Here is a 23958-nt window from a genome sequence, read left to right on the forward strand (position 1 = left end):
ATTGTCGTGGCACGCTCCACGCCGAAAGAAATTTATCGCGAGATTTAATAAAAGTTGCTTGCGATGTGACTATCGTGGCGCGAGAGCGTGCAACGGAAATTTTGTTAACAAGAAGGCAGGGCGTTAAGCTATTAGTCAGTGGTGCTTATTTCAAATTATCTTTAACATCTGAATCTAATTTGAATTTTAAAATGATTCGGAGACTGTATTTCCTGGATGTTTCACTGTGCATATAATGGTCTTATAATTAGAAAAATCGATCAAAAAATCACTTTTTTTCCTCTTTATCCTTCCTTTAACGGCTAGGGGATGTCCAATAAAAGAAACAATTGAAACTGAAAGTGACAGTCTTTTTTGTAAAAAATTTTGTTAAATAAAGAACACGAACATTCTTCGATTTGAAACTCAAAGGAAGTCTTGTTATTTAACAATTTTCGCCCAAATTTTATAAATAAATTTCAACTTTTAACTAAATATTAAAAATTATCCAAAGTTACTTTAAACAAAAATAAATAGATATCAAAAAGTTAATAGCTTTAAGTCAATCATACCTTCCCGCCTGCATGCTATGTAAAATGAGTATCGAGTATCACGTGGCTTGCTTGTAACCAATAGGATGTTCGCATGACGTTATAAAAGCGACAAGAGATATTGGAAAGCAGTACAAATTACTGAGCATCATGGGAGTAAATTTAGGGCAATATTATTGGTAGCCGCGCTTACGTGATGGAAAATTGCGGCGTAGTAGTGCGGGTAATTGCTGAATTACGGTAAATTATATTAAAATACTAAAGTCTAAAGCTGTAATTAGTTTCATAATGCCGCGTAAAAAACGATTTTAGTTTCGCCTTCGGTATCGACCCAGTGCAATTTTTATCTGAAATCTACGAATAATACCGAATACTCTTCCATCATGTTGCAAACAAAAGTTTTCAAACGTCCTTGGCTCTCCCAACATTGTAGTATTGTTTTACGTTCATCTTTTTGTTTCACGAATTCGTCATAATCATATTCCTTATCCATTTTTCATATTACTATTTTATCACATTCACAGATTTTGTACTAGGCCTAGGCTATACTGTTACAGTCTCACAGCAGACAGCTGATTGAAATTACCTTTAGAACGCATGCGCGTTGATTAAACCTTCAACAACCCGCACTACTTTGTCTGAGCGGCGCGACACTAGATACGTTAGGTACATGTCAAATGGTTCGCTAGGTGCTACGCCATTTGTGCGCTGCCGCGGAATAGGAGCGGGAATCTCAACTTTCATAACGCGCCCATGCCGGGGAGATATTAACTTCTTGTTTATAATCTATTTACTTCTGCTTTAAACAGGGTCGTTTTCTTTCCTACACAATAAAAGTCTTAAAACACAAAATAGCCTAATATCCCCAATACCTCCCAAAGTTAGTATTTTTGCCATAGAAAATAAACAAAAGGAGTAGCAGACCAGCAGCACAGAGAGACCAACTTCAAGTGTTTACCGTTCGGGTTCGTTTTAGCTGTTAGCTGTTATTTTCGGTTGTGATCATTCTTACCGGCATTCATTTTTTTTCATTTAATTTTTAGGCTTTTCCATTTGAACGTCAGTTGTGAAATACGCCTTTGCCCATGCTTTGGTTGCGGTCGGCTTTATTATTAAGCCTCAACAGAGATAGATTTAATTTTAGAGATAGGAATAGAGAACGGTTAGCGTTTAATTCAGTCCGACTCATAGCCCAGTATAGAGCCCCTCCCTCCAACACGTAATAAAGAGTTTAAAATTTCAGATTGGCTCACTTAAACTAGGTTTTTATGACGTTGCTGACTGGGACGGCGAAATATACGTAATTCATTTTTACCTTTGTCGCTATGACCAGCCTCTTCTTTCATATCCCATCGTTACGAGGAAGGGGGTCCGGGACTTTGACTCGCGCCCACATTACTATGTTCCCTATTCCTGTTTCTAAAATAAAGATCTTTTAATGGCCTCACATTTGCGCTAAACGCGGGAGGCTATGGGCAACCCCAGGCTCCGTTTAGCGAAGCTCAATCGCGTAGCGGATGTTCCTAGCATAGAACCCATATCCTCTGAAGTTGTTCCATGTATGGAACAGTCGAATTTTTCTGTTTGAAGGCATCTCGTGCAGCGCATACGCCATCATGAATGAGATTTTCACTAGGCTGCAATGAGTCGGGCTGAAGACCCAGACGTAATTAATATGAGTTCTAAATATTATGATATCATGGCCCAAATAACAATATTTTCAAACTGCTTCTCCTCTTCAAAAGACGCGAGTTTTCTCTTCAAGAGAGGGTGAAGTGGAAAATTAAGTGATTTTATTTATCGATTCTTCTACTAATTATGAGACCAGTCTGTATAATGAAAAATTTAGGAAATACCTCCCATTGATTTTAATATTCAAATTAGGCTAAGATTTAAAGAATAATTTTAAATAAGGACCTCCGACCAATCGCGTTACGCCGTGCCTTTTTGTTAACAAAATTCTCGTGGCACACTCCATGTCTCGCGCCACAATTGTCACAATTTTTCTATTTGAAGGAATCTCGTGCAGCGCATATGCCATCATGAATGAGATTTTGACTGGGCTGAAGACACAAACGTAATTAATGTGAGTTCTAAATATTATGATATCATGGCCCAAATAACAATATTTTCAAACCGCTTCTTCTCTTCAAAAGACGCGAGTTTTCTCTTAAAGGGAGTGGGAAGAGGAAAATAAAGTGATTTTTTTATTGATTCTTCTACTAATCACGAGACCGTATGCATAATGAAAAATTCAGGAAATACCTCCCATTGATTTAAATATTGAAATTAGGTTAACATTTTAAGAATAATTTCAAAAAAGGAACTCCGACCAATATCGTAACGCCGTGCCTTTTTGTTAAAAAAATTTTCGTGGCACGCTCTATGTCTCGCGCCACAATTGTCACATCGTGCAATTTTTTTCAAATCTCGCGATAAATTGATTCAATACGGAGCGTTCCAAGAGAAAATTGTTGATAAAAAGGCGGGGCGCTACGCGATTGGTCGGAGATCCCTATTTAAAATTATCCATGAAACTAATTGTCGTTTAAAAATCGTTCGGCGTTATTTCCTGGAGGTTTCACTATGCAGATTGGTCTCATAGAAGAATCAATAAAAAATTACTTTATTTTCCACTTCACCATCCCTTTAATGAACGTCTGATTTGTTTCAAAGTATTGCGCCACAAGTCCAATCATATTTATATGCATAAAGTGCCATAACATCTAACAAGCATTATTACGACAAAGATTCGATATTCGATGATGAACTATCGCCACTCTAACCAAGTTTGCCAGATTTTGAAGAAAGGCTGATTACTCGTGACCTATTCATCCGAATTGAATTTGGTGAACACTTTTCAATATGAATCGGCCCCAAGGAATCCGAAAAACGCATTTATATCCTCGAGAAATCAGTATTTTCAAAGTTGATAATTTTGACATTTCCGGTTTCCGGTATAAGTATGCAAAGGACAACTTTGGAACGGGTAAAATATGAAAGAGAAATGCAAAACTTTTATAACGCACTTTATTCCAGAGCGCTAGCTTGAATAGTTTTTGAATTATAGTAAAATATGTGCGAAAAACGCAACGCGCAAAGACTTCTTTAACAGTCTGTACACCCCTTATGGGGTTATTTTGTACAGTACATTGTTTACTTTATGACTTGAAAGTGTAGATGTAGATGCAAAATTACTCACGGGTCTTCTTTATTCTCGTTGCTCATGTCACTTATGTGTTGACTGAAATAATCTCTGGCCATTCCTTGATGACTGATGATTTCGTCAAAGGTTCCCCTTTCGATGATTCGTCCGTTATTCATGAAGAAGATCTCATCCACTTCTCGGATGAAGCTCAAGTTGTGAGTCACCAAAACTCTCATCTGTAAGAAATTTAAAAGCATGGAACTACCAAAAAGAAGCGACTTTTAAAAGTGAAAGACCAAAAAGGGTTTATTTCCGATAGTTAGTCGCATTCAGAATTAATATATTTTGATTACTTTTCGAGCAGTTAATATTGAAGGGGCACGGATTAAATTAAAATACATTCAGCTTAGATAAATATGTAGGCCTATACACGAGATGTCAGCTGAAATGTATTTCACCGTAAAGCAACTGATTACATTCAGTGACACCATATTCAACTACTACTGTTATTTGAGCGAAAAGAAATGTTCACCATTCATTAATGGTCGCTTAGCGCTTTCATGGGAAATATAAGAGTAGCTTTAATTACTTTCTTACGAATAAATCCCTTTGGTCCGATGACTTCGTTGAAGAGAATCGTGGCCACGTGAGAGTCAACCGCCCCCAAAGGGTCATCGAAGAGATAAACATCGTCATCGCGATAAATTGCTCTGGCCACGTTGACCACCACTCAAGTTGATACCCTATCATGGGAAATTAGTAAACGAACGCATTACTAACAAATGCAGCTATTTAACTATGAATGAAACCGCTTAACGCCAGGGTTTTTTAGTTTTAACAGTCTGTTTCCACAGCACAAACTGTCGTATGTTTGCGGAGGCCGAGCCGGGCCTTTTAAAAAATCTTGCTCAGCTCGGCTCGTGAACAGTCCTACCCCAAACTGGTATTAAATTATACTAGACATTACCGCTGTGAAAGCCTTCACATTAATGTACTCCTTGTATGACACACGAGAGGTGATGAAAAAACCTCTTCTCGATTGTCGGCGAGGTTTTCGTTCAAAAATCTCGCTTATAAACCAAGGAGGATGTATAAGAGGAAAGACTCGTTCTTGAAAGGGGGAGATAAACAAGTTTGTCAAGACAAAAATATTAGCCACATCGTATGATCGTAACGTACGTAAATTAGAACAACAAGATACCTTTGACAGTGATTACCCCCTCGATGGTCGAGTTACCTTTAATAGTTATTACACCCTCGATGGTCGAGTTACCCCTAACAGTGCTAAAATGATTACGTACTTAACGCTCAATTAATACACGTACAGAAAGTTTTAGTTTATGACATAGACTTATGCCGATGCATAATTTCCGCATCTTATAATTTTCTAACATGAACTTATGGCCAGAAGCGTTTGAAAGAGAAAGAATTCGGTAAAACACCCAATAATTGTAATATCCGGGTGCCTTATGACTATTCTAAAAAGAGCATCAGTAAATACTTGCTTTTACTTTCAAAATTTCCGTCGATTTCTTTGAATGTTGAAAGAGGGGAGCGGTGAAACTCATTGTCGACGGTGAGAGAAATTTTTAAGGGAGAGTATAAGGCTTAACCTAACTATCATAATTTCCTTCCTATTAAGTAGACTATCGAAAAATATCACCTCACCACAATTCTCTCCCATTCACTCTCCCTTCAATGACGATCGAAAAATATCACCTCACCACAATTCTCTCCCTTCAATAACGATCGAAAAATTTTATACTGTCTAAGGCAGTTCTTTTCACGACGCCGCCGCCACCACCACCATCGCCAACAACAGGTCAGGTCAAACTAAGACCCACTTCGTTGATGTTAATCATACGATGTATCTAAAAACGAGGCAGTTACCGCATACCGTGGCGGGAAACTTCGACACACAAACCACAAACAATCACATTTACAAATCATAGTCGAAAAAGTTTATATATATATATACATTGAAATTCAATCTCTATTTCTAGCTACCTAGCCCGTATTCCCAATCTTCCTCTCGCTAACCCCAAAAACCGGTGTCTAGAAAAAATATTTTAATTTCAAACACTTCCCAATCAATGGGCTGCGATTAAAACTAAACCAAAAATTGAGGAATGCTAAACAGAGTGAAATCTTTGTTTCTTTCCCAATACTTCTAAGAGGCGGAAGGGGATATTTACTTAATCTTTCTCCGATCTCCGTTTCGTCGCCAGCGGGTAGTTGGTGGAGGTCCGGTTGTAGGGCGCATGTGCGTATGACGTTGTTGTATCTTTCCCCATCCATGTCGTCGACGAAGAGTATGTTCTCTTTGAGTGAGGTGTTTTGTATCCAGGGTTGTTGAGTAACGTATCTCACTCGCCCGGGCACTCTCACCTCCCCTCCACCTTCTGCATCTCGGACACCAGAGCGGACAAGAGGGAATACTTGCCACAACCTACCGGACCCACCACGGCCACCAAAGAACCACGGGACACTTTCAAATTGATGTCCCGAAGAGACGCCGCTGCTTCGTCATCCAAGTTCCAATGAAATTTTCCCTTCTGAATCTCAATTGCTGAAATTTTCATAAAAATAAATTCATGTTAACTTTGTCAAAATTGACTTACTGTGAGAGGTTATAAATGTCTAGAAGCATTATAAAAACAACTTCAGGCTTTCCTCTTCAAGGACGACATGCTGATTGGCGTATTTTACAAATAAGATTTTAAAGGGGTTTTCTTCGAATATTTATTCCTTTTGACCCGGGGGATAAGGCAACCATGGGAATTAAACCTGATTTTAAGATTAGAGGATATTTTTTGTTTAAACCAATGCAACGGAAGTTCCTAAAGTTGTCTCTTTCTCGGCGCTCAAGCTGCACTTCTACTTGTTAACCACTATTAATTTTGAGATTAAATTCATCCGCATATGGAGGAATTGCTGCCGGAAATAATAAGCTACCCATTTCGATTTTTCAATACCCTGATAGATTGACATACCATATTTGGCGTTGCTAGCCATCTGGTCCACGTAATTCTTGGTTTCCTAACGACTCAACAACTTTGCAATTCTCCTGACCGAGACGTGTGTTTGTAAAGAATTACTTAGTGGATTTGCATCATTTTCAGATGTTTTAACTAAAGGGAAGGTCAACGCGACAATTCATTTTCTAAAAACAAGTTGGCAAAACCAAAATATTACCTCTCCGTGTCGAGAAGATTATATAAACTTAAATATCCAATGAAAATGTCGACCTTTTTCCCTCATCCTTTCCCGCGCTTTGCGCTTCCACATTTCATCCTAACTCTCAACATTAAGTTCCTCCATTTTACATACAAAAATCAAATACTCACAAAAAGAAGCGGCAAAAACCTGCTGGCTCTTTACAACCACTTAATTTGACTTAATATCCAACTTCCAAACAAAAATATTTTCTGGTGGATAAATTAACAACCTACAAGCAAAGAAAAATTCTCAAGAATGTCTCCCGCAAATTTAATAGGTCTATTTTCAACTAGGTCGGCGTATCTGATTAGATTTAAAAAATATATTTTTGAAATTTTTGGTCTGGCTGTTATCTAACCCTACATGGTTTTCAGTGAAACAAACAAGGAGCAAAACACAGTGGAAGCTTCAGTCTTATTTAAAACATGTAAAACAATTATCATCTCTGCAAATAGCTTACACATGTCTTTTTTACCAATGCCTAACCGTTTGGATTTTTCTAAAGCAATCTCAGCACCAAAAAATATTTTTGATACAAAATAAATGTTTTATATTCTTATTAAGAATAAAAAAGGTCTGTCCTCTCGTAATTTTTTAAGCTTTTATCATGATTACTCTATACAACAGTAACAAGGAGTATAAACCCTTTAGTGGAAGCAGTATTTTTTTCCGAAACAATCTCGCTTATGTTTATCCTCTCTAGACTTCGCTAAAAACGTATTACTCCTTCGTAAAATATTAATAGACAGGCAAGGATTCATACCATTAAAGAAGGAGCGCAATATTATCCATATTTTCATTTCATATACAGAGAAAAGAAATTATTATGTTTCTGAGAGGAGCTTCCCATTTTGGTTGTTGTTTTGAAAAGTATATCGAAATGCACGGTCCTTGATAGATATAGGAGGCAATGAATGAAATATATCATAATGCACGGGCCTTGATAGATATAGGAGGCAATGAAGGAAATATATCGCATGCACGGGCCTTGGTAAATATAGGAGGCGATGATAATCTCTCTCTTTGCACGAGAGGTTTATCTTTAATATTTAAATAAATATAAGTATTTTTAATTATTTTAATCTTCAATAATTAACATTAATAATAGTTAAATCGTTTAAAATAAAGTTATACCTATTATCATCTCAAACTTTGCTAATATTGACGTTCAAAGTGAAGGGTACTCCTCTTGCCCGCTTTCTTCAAATTTTGGGGTATATATACGATTCTTTTCCATTATAATAGTAAGGAAAAAGCGCAATTGCGAAAACCTTTGGTGGCGATCCCACCTTAGGGAGGCTAGACGTTTCTCGTAACCCTAGCTGATCGCCGCGTATATCCTAAAACCAAACGATGATAATGGAGTAGAAGCCAATGATACAGATTGGTGTCTATGTGGAAGACCAGTGCAAAGTGGTGTTAGAAGCCAGTGTAAGTGCAGACTGGTGTCAATGTGGGATTGACAAAGAACAGAAGATGGTGGTGATTAGAAGCCAGTAAGAACATTCTGGTGTCGGTGTGGGATGGACAAAGACCAGAAGATGGTGGAGTGAAAACTCAAGTAGAGGAGCCATTTCCGTGACTGTGAAAGCAGTTCGGAAATGGCGAACACGTTTGCTCCGATACGCAAACTGCCAACGCGGTCACGTGGGTGTAACAACAGACAGACAGACAGACAGACAGACACGTCACACGGAGAGGTATCAATACCTCTTCGTTGTGAAAATGTAATTTCGGCGTAGTGATGTGTTAATATATTGTTAATATAGTTCGCTGAGTTGTGGAGAAAATACTAGGCGGAAAAATAATCTTCTGATTATTAAGATTTTCTAAATCTAATAGTCTTGGTTTTTCATTTTTTTTAGAGTCGGTTTAATAATAATAATAATAAAAATAATCTAGGCTTTGTCTATGAAGGGATTTCCACACTAAGCCTGTGCCTTTACATTGCATAGAGGGGTGGTGGCTAGCTCCTATGCCACAGCTATCCTACAGCGCCCTATACTAACTATTACCGTTAACCTCTGCAAGTTTTGAAGGAAAGGAGAAACCAGGTTAGACCGCGGAGGAAAACTCCTTTTAACAAGCGGGGAGAGAACTTGCAAACTCTACGCAGAAGGATTTGTTCCCAGATTTCAACCCGGTGCCACAGTCCGGGGTCGAACCCGGGATCCTCTTGCTGCGAGGTGAAAGCGCTAACCGCTACGCCACCCCGCTATGAAAAAATGTTTTCTCAAATGATATACCAAAGAATGGTTGTGACTTGGTGGGAGCTTCATTAGCATCAACTGCTACAATAATAAGGTGTCAACCACATACAAACGTGGTAAACCGAAACTTTTCGTTATATCATGTAATATTCAAAATTATGTACCAAAACACACCAAAAAAATCATTCAAAAATCCAGAAACTTTAAAATCTTTGATTAACGGAAACCAGTTAATATATTTAGTAGAAAAAGCTAAGAGAAGATTTATCTTTTGACCCTCCCTGACACCGTTCTTACCAAAACAAGGGTATTTACTAAATCCGGAAACACAAAAATTGACATCGATATTAATCGTGACAACTGAAAGGAGACGAAAGCTTTCCTCGCGGTGAGAACGTTTTCGTCGTCAATTAATACGTACATGGCGAAACACGGTATAGTAATCTGAATATTTAGAAACAATATCTGTTAAACTCAAAATGGAGGTATAAGAGTGTGTAAGCCCTAAAGTTAAAGCAGATCTCCTACAAGGGCACTTTCCTCCTAAACTCCGGGTTTGGCTTGGCAAAGGCTAGTGGGCGTGATTTATACATGCACGTATAAATCCCGCCCACAAAGGCCTCTAGTTTCGCCAAGCCAAAACTGGAGTTCGTAAGGAAAGTCAACACGTAAAGAATCCACTGGGGCCGCGCTATGCTTTAAATAGTTTATAGTTAGATGACGACCAACAGCAAACCAAGTACATCCAACCGTGTTCTTATTTCATCGCTGAAATGTAGAATTATCGCCTTTCTTGTGCGTAGCGAAAGCCTAGAGATTTCAAGGACATATGCCTTTTTGTGTCCAGTGAGGACTCTTGGGGAATGAGCTGATACGGAGCTCAAATTTCTACACTTCTATGTCCCCTCATAATCAATAATATTCCACGTAATCTTTTACGTTCTTACCAAAACAGGTATGAAAGCAGATATAAATAGGTTTGTTCCTTCTAAGAAGCCTTGTTTCTTCATGAGAGCAGTTTCTTTCTTCCTGATTTCAAGAACGATTCTGTTGAATGACTTCTCCTAGGCGTACAACTTCAAGACGCGGATTCCGTTCAAGATTTCACTTATCATTTTCATCCTCTTGTCCTTCAGCTTCATCAGCTCAATCTAATAAACGAGATAATTAAAGAAACCATTCACAGAAACCCTCCGCCGCTGATAATATAGTAAAAGCAGTAGCAAATAGGGGAAGTAGGTATCTGTAGCTTAAGCTAGGGTAAGGCGTCCTTTTCCATGCATTCACTCAGAGGGAGAAATTTTCTTACACGCGCCACGTCACGGTCATAAAGCTAGCTAAAATGGTTCAACCTGAACATGCGAAGAGAAAACTGTTTCAGGGAAGTATATTCATCCGCGACTTCCAGCCAGAAATGCGTTTCTTGGAATGCTCGAAAAAAAACTTAACTCGACGCCTCGCGAAACCCCTTTGATACGTACTTCCTCTGGTAAAAGTTAATTTTCGCCTGTCGTATAGCTAACATGTATTTACAAGAAACCTTACGGCGTATGTTCTGCTCTTCACGATTATAGGTACCAGAATCAAAGCCGATAACCTGTAATGCGAAATTGCGAAATTCGGCAAGACCGAATTATTTCATATTAATTTAAGAAAAACCTAAACTTCACCAAAATTAGCTCATATCTTCTTTTAAATCAGTTTGATTTATTCTTGACAGTTATCAAACATACAGAAACTCTACCTTTTCTCCTTTAAACTCTCTCGGGCGCTGGTCGCTCGAAGAGTAACAAAGGGATTATATTTTTAGCACGACTTTCAGGCGCCATGGTTAGAGTGTTAGGCCTCGCTCTTTTCATGTCGCCCGATCCTATCTTTAGTTTAAATATTACTTTCGCGAGGTTTTAGCGGTGACCATCCCAATTGAGGGCCGCTAGTATTCCCCATGGTTCAACTCCGTGCCTAGTAGTCTTTTGTATTTTCTATTTCTGAGAAAAAGGGTTTCGACCAATGTTATATAGAAAGTACCAATTGCCCAGGTATGGCTGGCGACCGAGGGTCGCCGTCATTGTTAAAAGTAAAATGTTATATAGAAAGTTCCAATAGCCTAGGTATGGCTTTATTTTTGGTTGGCGACCGAATGTCGCCATCATTGTAAAAAAAGTAAAAGCGTCCTTCTTTTAAGATCATTATCACGACCCCGACCACCAGTGCTAAGGTGGTCGAACTTTCGAGGTCGTGAGAACGTTACCTCCATGGTCGAGCATTCCCCGGGAATGCATCTGACCAATGGCGAGCGCCCCACGTACACCACGCGTGACGTGACCTGCCGCAAACCCGTACCTGATTGGAAAAGGTTTCGCGGGCTTCCATTTGGTTGGGAAGCGGTTTCGCGGGCTTCCGGGACGCGGTCCTAATTGGTGGACATAGGTGCGGGTCCAAAATGAAAACTGATAAAAAGACGGACTCCATAGGAGAGAGACAGAGTTGATGACCTGATAATATGAGAACCGGACCGTGCAAGAGGAGCTAAAAAGAAAAAAAGAGTTCCTGAGAACTACGGCGCTCCGAAAATACGAATAGCCCCGATGGCATACGCGAGGTGCGCGACGTGTATATCTATGTAAATAACTTGTAAATATTCGGCACCCGGTTACGCGTCGTGGTGGTCAAGAAACAGGACGCTCGCTACAAACTGTAACGTACCGATTTAATTTTAAGTTACTATCGATTTTATTTGGCATTGGTTCGGCCGTAAGGTCAATGTATATTTTGCTGTTGTTGAATTGTTGTTTCGATTTAATTGTTTTGATTTAATTGATGATTAAATCTGGAGTATTGGCGAAACCCAAACCATGGTCTTCTTGTTTCTAACGCAAAAGTAAACAATCCCCTAGACACATTGACATGACTCGCTAACCCCACCCTCTACCGTTACGCGAGGAGGAACCCGGAGGTAAAAGTATTTATCGGCGGACAAAAGGCACGATAAACCATCCGCTCTTGATTGAAGTAGTACATTTTGTGTTAAATAGCGGGCAGAAATTAGTAACTCAAGCATCAGTAACCCATGTGACAAGAAGTAGCTTAACTAACCGCCTTCGATTCTGTCTCTCCCATTGCTTGAGTTTAGGCTCCTATTCTCTCCTGCCTTTACAGGCCGATTTTTCTTTCTCTACTGTTGGCAATGTGACAAGTAACGCGTTGGAGCGTATCTTTGAGGAGTTTGTTTATTTTTTAAACGCAAACTTTTTGAAAAGGCTTAGTGCGTTCTACTGTACATTGTTATTAATTTACGCGTATGGTTCCGATTATGGTCTATTTGTGTTTAAGATGGATAACATTTAATCATTTACCTGTAATTCTTTGTATTTCTTGGTGCTGAGATAGTTCAGTGGAATAAGAACGAGAATAGGTACGACGCCAGCAAAAGCTGAATAGCCCAGTTCTTGATACATGAAAGCGAAACACAGTACTGTTTGTACCGGGATCGACCACAAGAGGCCCAGTTGCGGCGACAGAATTTAGAATCTGTTCGTGTCCACGTACATCGTGTTCAGTATTTCGCCCATGGTCAAGTCACGCCAATCGCTGCTCGTCAATCTAAATATCTGCTTCGACGAATCTTATTAATGAATTAGCATTCCACTATCACGACAAACACTGACTTACTTTTTTGTACAGAACGTGCATGGTGGCGGATTAGAGTCACCATGCCTTCTTGCAACAAAGATTGTGCGAGACCGGCCAAACCGTAAAGGCAAGCGTAGAAAATCCCCTTCCACAAAGGATCTTCGCTCATCAAGTAATCGATTATGGAACTAAAAACGTAAGTTTGTGAACTGGTTAACTTGGTTCCAAAGTTTACTTAATTCATTGTAGCGTGGCCAGCAACTTGCAATTTCAACCTCTGTTTGAATCAGTTTTAAAGAATATTCAGAGGAATCTTATAATCTAGGCTTTGTCTATGAAGGGATTTCCACACTAAGCCAGTGGCTTGTTACATGTGGGTCCCTTTAAACCCACTGGCTGAATGAAAATATTCAGTCAGCTGAACCACAGAAAATATTATTGCTCATGTGATTGGACCTTTCTCTACGCTTCAGTATGAACAAAGAACTAGCTGACAGCAACAGAGGAACTTAAATTAACGGTTTAAGTGAACCCCATGTATGCCTACAATTTCCCATATATAGTCACTTACTACGTTGTGACGTTTCTTATGTGGCTAAAAAGAGAATTCGCTTACCCTGTTAAAAGGGCAGGACCGAATGACACTACGTCGGACAGAACTTGTAAGATCACTCCAGCAATCAAGCAAGGCCCGACTGTCCTCAACAAGGGCCAAGTGATGGATTTGCTTAGATTTTTGGTCCTGTTTCGATCTTCCAAAAATCTTTTCATTTCAATTTCATTGCTAACACTATTTGCCTTAACTTGCGGTTTCCAGTGTTTTTCGAAAAGGCGCGAGACAGTCCGGGCTCGCTCTTCGTCATTCAAGTCGTACACATCCGATGGCTCAAGGCTTTTCTTCCAACCTTTCCACAGGGCGCTACAATTCGTTAAAAATACATTGAACTGCACTGTAATAACTATTTCAAGGAAGGACAATTAATAATAAGAACACAGGAACGGGAAGAGATTTACCTGGTAAGCCATGAATGAACCACGCGTGTACAAAACGATGCATTTTCTTCCGTTGATTTCTAAATGTTTGAAAGTAATCATAAGAAAATATGAAGCCATTTTTATGGGAAAGAAGAAAGTTCTGCTCGGCATTTTCCATCCATTATCCACAAATTAGTGGATAACCGATTATTTATAATCAAAGTTGTGCATATAATACGATATAACATGCAAGTTCTGTAGAAAAGTTTCGAGCGACGTGGATAATGGATAGATAATGCCGAACTATAATTCAATAACAGGCATACATACATCTTATAGGAATCATAGTGTAGTATCTAATTGTATCAAGGCGGATTTTGTGGGAAGAGCTAGATTATGATCATGCAAGACGAATTTCACCTTGAGAATAATCTGCACGTTGAACCTTGCGCGCGCACCTGACCGCGCGTTACTACTAACCAAGAAATTGTACTCTTTCAATATCACAATTTCGGTCGCTAGTATCTAATTTTGTCTTCAATATTTGGTTACGTGAAAATTTGTAATTTTATTTATTTATTTATTATTTTATTTTTTTAAGGTTAAAGTATGGTTCTCTTCTTCATTGTTAAGTGTTGTCCCGGTAACCACCACATATAGGCTTGCCTCTTTGGTTGCCAGCGAATTATTGTTGCGAAATAAATACTATTATTAAGTGGCAAAGTTAGAAAAACATCAGAATTATGAGGTGTGAAGGATAGTACTCGAGCCCTGGATTAACCCACTATCAGTCTGGGAAATAAGTATAGTCTTTGAGACCAGTGATCCCCCTAGTATCCGAAATAATAAACTGGTCTCCAGACTGGTCCCCTCTTTTGTTCTCCTAAAGATTTGCAATTGATAAACTGGTCCCGAGGACCAGTAACCCCCACTTCTTGAATTTTAAAACTAGTCCAAGCAATTAATAACCTGGCTTTGGACCAGAGGAAGTGCGCTGCTATTTCCCAGACTGCCCACTATGATTAAGTTTACTTGGGCCTAAGATTGCAGCGCCATTTAAGGCAAGCCTCAATTTTTAGCCATATTGAATGTGTGAACATAAAAAACCACGCTATTTTGTCCACTAGATGCCACCTGAGGAGTTGGCGTTTGGCAACGCGAAGTATGCTGGGTATCTTAAAGGCCGGCTTCAATCTAAAAGAGTTCTAGCGAACTGAAAACCGAGCATGAAGAATGGAGCGACCGTGCAGATTTTCGAAGCCCAGCTGTGCTGAAATTTGGGAGGGTTCTAGCTAACTGAAAGCCGTGCAATGTGGTTCTAACGAACTGAAGATACACAATAGAGAATTTCCTTTAGAGGACAGTAAAAATTCGAGAGGAATAAAACTTGTCTTCAGGTCGCTAGAACCACATTGCATGGCTTTCAGTTAGTTTGAACCCTTCCAGTTTTTGCCCCAGCGGGGATTCGAAAATCGGCACGGTCGCCTCATTGTAAGTCTTGATGCTCAGTTTTCAGTTCGCTAGAACTCTTTTAGATGAAAGTTGGCCTTTAAACTCCCAACCATGGGTGCATGACTTTCAGCATAAGCCTATAAATTTTACCGGTAGGTGGGGTTTTATAGGCTTATGCTTTCAGTAATTGGTGTAGGCTTTTCGCCTCCTGTCAAGGTGGTTCCTCCAAGTTCGAGCCCGGCCCACAAAACACGCATAGAAAATCAACATGGGATATTTGTTGGCGCACTGATTCCTATTAGCTGTATGCAATTCTGTTAATAAGTATGACACTAAAACATTACTGAGAGCTAAATCAAGAAAAACAAGCGACAAGGCTAAAGCTTCTGGTAACCGGTGTTGAAATTTTGTAACAAAATAAACTTATTAAAAATAGATAGAGTATTACCATTTTGGCTTCGATTGCGTACATATGTTTCTCTTAGTGCGGAGAGGCGTCAGTCAGTGTGTGTAATACGAGGGTAACAATTACTAGAGGATAAATTACCGACTCAATTACCAACCCGAAATAGTCATCTTTGTCGTTCTGAAATATTATTACACGTTTCTATTTTTCCGTAATATGATTATAAAACGTAAAAGAAAACTTTCGCTTACTTCTAAATAGTACTTGATGATGGTGGATCTCAGTGTGATAGTTTTCGTTAATGTTAAGAGGAACAAAAACATGTCAGGATTCCGGACAACACCGTGCCACCCCCTCTGCCGTAAATTATGAGAAATAACGCCAAGATCTGCAAGACGCGACTTCAATTTAATTCATCAAAACGTGATGGATTTTTTTAAAAATAGTCTTACGTAAGATCCAAATTGAAGGACGACCGCCAAATTGTCATTGACTTGAAAATCGCCGTAGTATATTTGTTTTCCAAATTTCAAGACGCTAATTGCGGCCAGTAACAAAACCAAGAGCTAAAAACAAAAGGCTATATCTAATTTTTAAGTATTTCTGTGGCAAGAACGCGTGCTTCCTGCTACGTAAGATGTACAATGCTTATTGCATTAGCAATTTTGCTCTGTACTCTCGTAAGGTGACAAAGGACTTACACTTTTCGTAATGGAATGATTAGAAAAAAGAAAGCTTCGTCGCTTCGACTTGGCGATCAATGCGATTTCCAATGGAAGGAAGACCCAGAGAATCGCCCATGGCACCCAGACCAGAATGGTCTTTTGAAAACAAGGTGTAAAATCAGGATTATCCGTTTACCATGTCCTGATTAAAATAACGTGATGGTTAAATTATTAATCGCAAAAATAAAATTTTCAACACAAATTTTTAGGCTATCAAATGCCATTAACAGAATCCTGGTAAAGTAAATTAACAGCAAGTAACATACCCAAAATGGAGATTCACAAAAGTCGTCGAGAATAAATGAATCCATTTGAAGATGAATAATACTTAAATATTTCCTCAAATAAGTTTGAGCAATTTGTCTAACAAACTAGTTGCTACGATGTTATCGAGCGTCTAACTAAAACTTCTACGGTTTTTAACAAACCGTAGCGTTGATAGTGTAATTGATACCGAAGCTGAAATTCCATTTACTGGCGGAGCCCAATACCCTTAAGACGTTACCCAAGACGCTAATCTGTTTCTCTTTAATAGACTTGCCACCTTTATGTAAGGCCACCAGTCCAGCTGGCCTGCTGTATCATCAAATAATTATAGAATCTAAAGTATCGACACCGATAAGTACGGCCGAACTACGCGTCCAACGTCTTTAAAAAAAATAAAAAAAACCCGATTTTTTAAAAAGTGCAACTTAAGTGCGTTTTACCTTAAAAACCTCAACGTCGACCAGTGAAAAAACTCCAACACGTGACCAAGAACAAGCAACTAAACCACGATTGATTCCGAAGCTGAAATTCCATTTACTGGCGGAGCCCAATACCCTTAAGACGTTACCCAAGACGCTAATCTGTTTCTCTTTAATAGACTTGCCACCTTTATGCAAGGCCACCAGTCCAGCTGGCTTGCTGTATCATCAAGGAATTATAGAATCTAAAGTATCGACACCGATAAGTACCGCCGAACTACGCGTCCAACGTCTTTAAAAAAAACCTCGATTTTCTAAAAAGTGCAACTTAAGTGCGTTCTACCTTAAAAAACTCAACGTCGACCAGTGAAAAAACTCCAACACGTGACCAAGAACAAACAACTAAACCACGATTGATTCCGAAGCTGAAATTCCATTTACTGGCGGAGCCCAATACCCTTAAGACGTTACCCAAGACGCTAATCTGTTTCTCTTTCATAGGTTGGTACAAAACCACTTCTATCTATTTTGACCTAAGCTTACTGTGGGCTTCGCCAGCTCAATCAAACTTTAAAAATGCATATGACTAGATCAAAATCGAACTCTGAAATGCCAGTTGCTGTTCCCGCAAACGATGCAACCTCACCGGACGTCATACCAGCGCTTAACGCTATAGCTAAAAAAATAGATTCCCTAACAACAAGCGTCAATGATACAAAAATATCCATAGACGCGATAGAAGCTAGGCAATTGGTCATGGAAAGATATCGCTTAACGATGTCCAGCTGTCCATGCAAAGTATTGCACTCTTGGATGACAGGGTTACTGCTCTAGAATCAGGTGCTTCAGCACTGGAGAAACGCGTCAAAGGCAATCACGAAGACACTAGAATGAGAGTTTATAACTTAGAAATAATGCTTAAGCGAAATAATTTAATAATCAGAGGGCTAGTAGATAAGGACACTGAATCTAGAAAGGAGTTAGCAAATGCCGTGGAGAACCTGTTCTCAAGTAAACTAAACGTCAATACTAGTATCTTACCGTCGCAAATCTTCCGTAAAGGCCCATATCAACTAAATAAATCTAGATCTATTGTATACCGCGCTGAAACCTATGACGTTAAAATGTCCATCCTTACGAAAAATGTTAAATTAAAAGGCACCCAAATATTTATTGAACACGATTATACGGCAAATCAGCTATTCGGAAGGTACAAGTTACGTCAATTTGCAAAGACCAAACACCCTGAGAAGTACATCTGGCTATCTAGTACCTCCATCAAAGTGGGAGCCGATAGCTTTAAATTTGATTTCTCAAGCGACCGGTCGTGAAAATTTAACTATATCTAAAACTATTTATTTATCTATTTATTCTATTTATTATTGTACATCTACTAAAACCCACTCATTATGTTAAATATAATTTCAATTAATATTCGAAGTGCGAAAGCGAATTTTGGTCAACTAATCGCAGCATGTGATCTAATAGACACAGATATTCATATATACGCTTTAACTGAAACATGGTTCAAGAAAGACTTCTCTGAAAGCTACCCTGGGTTGAATTTTGCTGGTCATGGTCGTGATACACGCAAAGGAGGGGGGGGGTAGGATTATATCTTAGAAATAATATAAAATATGAAATCGCTAATGAAGCATGTACTTTAAATGAGTTTCTCGAAATATTCACTATCATAATAGACCAAATATATATCTGTTGTGTATAGGTCAGGTAATAAGGTTAGTGAATCTTTAAAAACACTTGAACACATGATCCTGAAAATGGGCCCACCAAATAGTAAAAAGATTATCATTGGGGATATGAACATCAATCTCCTATCTCAAAACAAAGAAACAGAAAATGTGATAGACACAACTCTTAGCTATGGACTAAAACAATTCATAACAACCCCAACCAGGGTGACTAGTAGCTCAGCAACTTTAATCGACCACTGCTATTCAAATTTTCAAGTCGAAACCGAAGTTTTAACAGGCATCGATATCACCGACCATAAACCAATTCTTTTGAACTTTAAAGTAGCTACCCAAATCAAAACAACCATTAGCATACGAAATCTGTCTAAACATAATATTGCAAAATTTATCACCAATATAAGTATGGAGTCATGGAAACCCCTGCAGGATTATGAGGATATAAACCAAGCCTTTAACTTTTTTCACAATAAGTTATCTACCATTGTTAACGACGCGTTCCCCTATTATAATGCAACCCGAAAAGATTCTCATAAATGGATCAACCATACAATCCTAGCAGAAATTAGAAATAAAAGAAAACTATTAAAAACGTTCAAACGCAACCCCACAGCAATAAACAGTAAGGCTTACAAAAATTCCCGCAATAGATGTAATAACCTGATAAGAAACGCCAGAATTACCTACTATAAAGACGCCCTGCTAAAGGTTAAGACTAAACCCAAAGAAACTAGGAAACTAATAAACAATTTACTTGGAAAAGGTAAAAAAGCTAATGATAGTGTAATTAATATCTCGGCGGACACGTTCAATGATGCCTTTAATCCCGCGGTGCCCAACTATCAACAACAAAATGAAAGATATCGAACCCCAAAAAATGTTAAGCATCTCCCAAATACCTCTGTTTGATATGAAACGGATACTACTGAAATATATGGAATAATACAAGACCTTAAAGTTAACTCAGCCCCTGGATTTGATGATCTCCCACTAAAAATAATTAATTTGGCAGCATCCTGTATTGTAACGACCATTACGTCATTAATTAACCTTTCCTTTAGATCTGGGGAATATCCCAACTCCCTAAAAGAAGCTATTATAATACCAATATATAAAAAAGGAGATAAAAATACTCCGTCTAACTACAGACCGATATCGATTCTATCAATCTTAGCCAAAATTTTCGATAAATGTTTTTACCATAGGATGTCCAAATTTTGCAATAAATACAACTTAATCTCCCCCAAACAATTTGGATTTCGAGAGAAATCGTGTGTAGAGTTAGCTAATATTAGGGTTTATAAGCAAATCATAGAAGCCCTAGATGCTAATTTCTACGTCCTTGGAGTTTTCCTTGATTTTAAAAAGCTTTTGATACGGTTAGCCAAGCACGACTACTGGAAAAACTTCATGCCATGGGTTTTAGAGGTCCAGGATATAAATGGATTAAGTCCTACCTAAGGGATAGGAAAGCCCGAACTAAATTAAACGGGAAATTGTCCGATTATAAGTTAGTCTCCAGGGGTGTGCCCCTAGGGTCAATACTTTCACCTATTTTCTTTAACTTATACGTAAACGACATTACAAGCATTGATAATGACGATTCCATCACCCTATATGCTGATGATACACTTATCCTATGTGCAGGCCCTGATCTAGGTACCATAATAAAGGAGGTAAACACCACACTTAGTAAAATTGAAAGATGGCTAACAGATAACTACATAGAGATAAACACTGGGAAAACAGTCAATATGATATTCTCCAACATAAATAAATCACGTCACCATAATGAACCTATAATTTTGGGAAACAGTGTCCTAGAAGAAGTAAATATGTATAAGTATCTTGGTCTTTTCTACGACCCGCACCTAAAATGGAACTATCACACCAATCAGGTTGCACAAAAAAATCTCCTATGGAATATACTTAGTCCATCAAAATCGCGACATATTCGGAGAAAATGCACTGCGCCAATTGTACTATGCCTTTATTTACCCACATCTGTCGTATTGCTTATCCATATGGGGCAACACAAGTAAGGCAAACCTAAATAGAATACTAGTCCTTCAAAAAAGAATGCTAAGAATAATAGAAAACAAACCTTTCCTAGCGCATACCTCTCCAATTTTCAAATCACAAGAAATACTAAACATATTTATGCTTAAAGAATACCTTTGTTTGATTTTTATATTTAAGTCTATCACATCTACTATATATAATCCTTTTCGATACAGTACACTATCAAAACATTTCACGCGGAAAACCTATTCTACACGGCCAGTAGGCCCTTGTAGATATGACTTGATACCCTTCCGTAATGTTAAAGAAAAAGTCACACCTTTTAGGGTTAGCGTCCCATAGAAAAAGCATTAAAATTTTTTCGGTTTTTAAGGCAATTGAGACAGGCCATACGGAAAAACTATAGCGAAGTTAGTTTTCGGAATACTTCTAAATTAACAAGCATTTCTTAAATGAGAAACTTACCTGTTTCGATTTTTAATTAATGAAGTCTAAGTATTGTACTTCAACTAATTAACAAAGTACGTCAAAAAGTTACTTTTGGGTCAGAAGTCAGCCTAACCTTATGGCGGGCTTAAACCTATTTCTTCATTTCGTTCTCGTTGAAAACTAGAAGGGCCTAGGTTTGTGGGTGCTGACAAGTTACGTTGATATATTTCAAACGTTTGCTTTTATGTGGAAAATTCCTAATTTCATAGCAGACGACAGTAAGGCAACTAGAATTAATTACATTGGTATTTTGTCCGAGATTGGATTTGCTAATTATCTATAACACACTTAAGAACAAATACTTTGATATCAGGTCGAATTTTCGTCTAAAAAATAATTCAGGTAAATAATTACAGTTAATAGAGGTTTTTATATCTTTTGAAGTAAGTTTTTCGACGTTCTTTACGGCCAAGGCTTAAGTTGTATAGACTAATGGCACTTGTGGGTGCTGACAAGTTACGTTGATATATTTCAAACGTTTGCTTTTATGTGGAAAATTCCTAATTTCATAGCAGACGACAGTAAGGCAACTAGAATTAATTACATTGGTATTTTGTCCGAGATTGGATTTGCTAATTATCTATAACACACTTAAGAACAAATACTTTGATATCAGGTCGAATTTTCGTCTAAAAAATAATTCAGGTAAATAATTACAGTTAATAGAGGTTTTTATATCTTTTGAAGTAAGTTTTTCGACGTTCTTTACGGCCAAGGCTTAAGTTGTATAGACTAATGGCACCCCATGTTATTTCCCCTTAGATCTTAATACAATCGAAGGCAGAGGGCTGCCATTACCCTATCTTAGTTACTCTATGTAATTATAGACTCATATAGTGTCTTTCCTCTTTAAAGATTATAAAAAGGCTCATTTACAGCTCTCATTTGTTTTGGAATCCTGTGTATAATCTGCTCAATTTTATGGTAGAAACATAGCCTAACCGGGTTAACCCTAGGTTTTTTATGCTGTATTTACCGTGTGCGCTTCCAATTTGATGTAAAAAATGGCATACCTATTCAAATTATTAACGTGTTGAAATAAAGATAGTGCTTTTCACCCTGTGAAAAGATCGAAAACTTCAAAATACTACTGGTAAGATGACAAAAAGTTTAATATTTTTTCCCTACGGCAGTTAAAAGAGTCGTGATGTTTACGTTAGCGCAGTTTAACTATTTGTTTCCAACAGTGGATTTTGTTAATTCATAAATATAAGTAACAGTGGTGCTGATTAATCCAGGAGGACAGTGTCGTTATGTAATTTAATTAGTCAAATAATTTCCATGTTTACATCAGCGCAGATTTTTCCAACGTAACCACGTCAGCAACGGAGGGTTACGTTGTTCGCTATCTCCACAGTTAACATTGCCGTTTGTTTATTTGTCTAAATTGCTATGAATTGTTTAGGTATTTAATTTAATTACTGTTATTGAAGCCAAAGTTGCTAAACTATAGAATCACATCATTCATTAACATATGTTATAGATGATTTTTATGTTACGGTAAATTTAGCACGTGGTATGATAAAAATTTAACACATTGTGTTGGCAAGAATGAAAAACTCTTCTAAACTTTACAATTAAGGTGATTTGAAACTCATTTTATAAGCTAAATCAATACTGCCAAACCTCAATACTTCATTAATTTCAACTTAGTTAAGTATAATTAACGTGAATTTAAACATGAAATATACATATTTTGATGAGAACTCGAGTAACTTTGAAATAAAATACTTAATTAAGATTAAAACTGCACAAGCTGTTGGTATAGCCCCATGTTTTCTATCTCATACTTAGTTAATTTAAATTATCTTTAAAGTACATTAATAGGCGCGAAATTCGAAAGTTTAAGGTAAAATAAGATTCAAAACCCACTAAAAATTGCAATTAAGGTTAAGAATATATTGAAAGTCATTTATAACCTAAATGTACACTGCCGAAACACAATCCTACGTTAATTTTAAATCAATTAAATACAATTAACGTGAAATTAAACCAAAAATATTCATTTTTTGGATTAAAAGCTCAAATAACTTTTAAATAAACTGTTTATTTAAGATTAAAACTACCCAAGCCGTTGGTAAATCCCAATGTTTTCTATTTCACACAAATCAGGAGCAGATGACAAAGGAGTCTCGGACGCTAGCTTCCATAATGTAGAGGGCAATGGGACCCGCGAACGTCACGGTTATTAACCAAAATCATTACGCCAGTGCCACCACTCGTAGGAAATTTGAGCTTTATTTTCCATCCAACAGCGTGGCTGCAAAGTCTCGAAAGGAGATCTGGGAAATCGCGTCTGGAGCCTCTCTTTAAAAATACGTATCGTCTGCTTATAATTAGCCTAGGCTTAACGAGTATTAGAGTTAAAAAATGGATTTCAACGGCTTCATTTTTTAGACTAAAATTGATAATGAAAAGCCCAGCGAGTAACGTATGTACACTATTATAAAAACTAAAATGTGTTTCAGTGCCAAATTTTTCTTAATTTCTTCTTGAATTAAATGATAGCTACAAGAAGTTGGGAAAAGAAATCACTCCCGATCTTTTAAAACCCAAAAAGTAAGAGACAGTGATTTCGTTTCCAACCTCTTGTAGCAGTCAATTAGTTCCTACCTTTAAGGTCACAAAAATAGTCTTATTCTTTTATCTTCATACCAACGATTACAGCTGTTTGAATAAAATAATTATATTGTGTATATTTATGTCGCGATCGGGTAAGACGAACCTCAGTAGCCACCGTTAGTCCGTTAT

The 23958-nt window shown here is 37.8% G+C and overlaps 2 protein-coding genes across 2 annotated transcripts in view; both read right to left on the bottom strand.

Annotated features, from left to right (window-relative positions):
- LOC149672244 (ATP-binding cassette sub-family C member 3-like) overlaps window positions 1-12565 on the bottom strand; it is a 45619-nt gene extending 33054 nt beyond the window's left edge. Inside the window, exons 1-11 of the mRNA XM_089840144.1 lie at window positions 12464-12565; window positions 11395-11636; window positions 10653-10704; window positions 10182-10258; window positions 10055-10136; window positions 9405-9551; window positions 6300-6318; window positions 6067-6247; window positions 4880-4962; window positions 4268-4407; window positions 3733-3914 (exon numbers count right to left, since the gene is read on the bottom strand). Of these exons, the coding sequence (XP_089696270.1) occupies window positions 3733-3914; window positions 4268-4407; window positions 4880-4962; window positions 6067-6247; window positions 6300-6318; window positions 9405-9551; window positions 10055-10136; window positions 10182-10258; window positions 10653-10704; window positions 11395-11636; window positions 12464-12565 (1307 nt within the window). The remainder of the gene's footprint in view (window positions 1-3732; window positions 3915-4267; window positions 4408-4879; window positions 4963-6066; window positions 6248-6299; window positions 6319-9404; window positions 9552-10054; window positions 10137-10181; window positions 10259-10652; window positions 10705-11394; window positions 11637-12463) is intronic.
- A 66-nt stretch (window positions 12566-12631) lies between these two features.
- Window positions 12632-13797, bottom strand: LOC149672245 (multidrug resistance protein mrp-7-like). Its single transcript, XM_089840145.1, has 4 exons — window positions 13755-13797; window positions 13357-13699; window positions 12780-12928; window positions 12632-12732 (listed from the first exon to the last, which is right to left on the bottom strand). Exons 1-4 carry the CDS (start codon window positions 13795-13797, stop codon window positions 12632-12634), a joined length of 636 nt encoding a protein of 211 aa, XP_089696271.1.
- Between the last annotated feature and the right edge of the window lie 10161 nt (window positions 13798-23958).

This window comes from Phalangium opilio, unplaced genomic scaffold (genome assembly GCF_054372755.1).
Source record: "Phalangium opilio isolate 3A_F unplaced genomic scaffold, DU_Popi_V2 ptg000053l_1, whole genome shotgun sequence".
Lineage (NCBI taxonomy): Eukaryota > Metazoa > Arthropoda > Arachnida > Opiliones > Phalangiidae > Phalangium > Phalangium opilio.

Bases quoted from the DNA above. Each gene is read 5' to 3' on its own strand.
- LOC149672245 (XM_089840145.1), bottom strand. From the start codon at position 13,797: ATGCATCGTTTTGTACACGCGTGGTTCATTCATGGCTTACCAG. The intron at 13,700-13,754 runs GTAAATCTCTTC...TCCTTGAAATAG, and splicing joins GTTCATTCATGGCTTACCAG to TTATTACAGTGCAGTTCAAT. The intron at 12,733-12,779 runs GTAAGTCAGTGT...TTCATTAATAAG, and splicing joins TGCACGTTCTGTACAAAAAA to ATTCGTCGAAGCAGATATTT.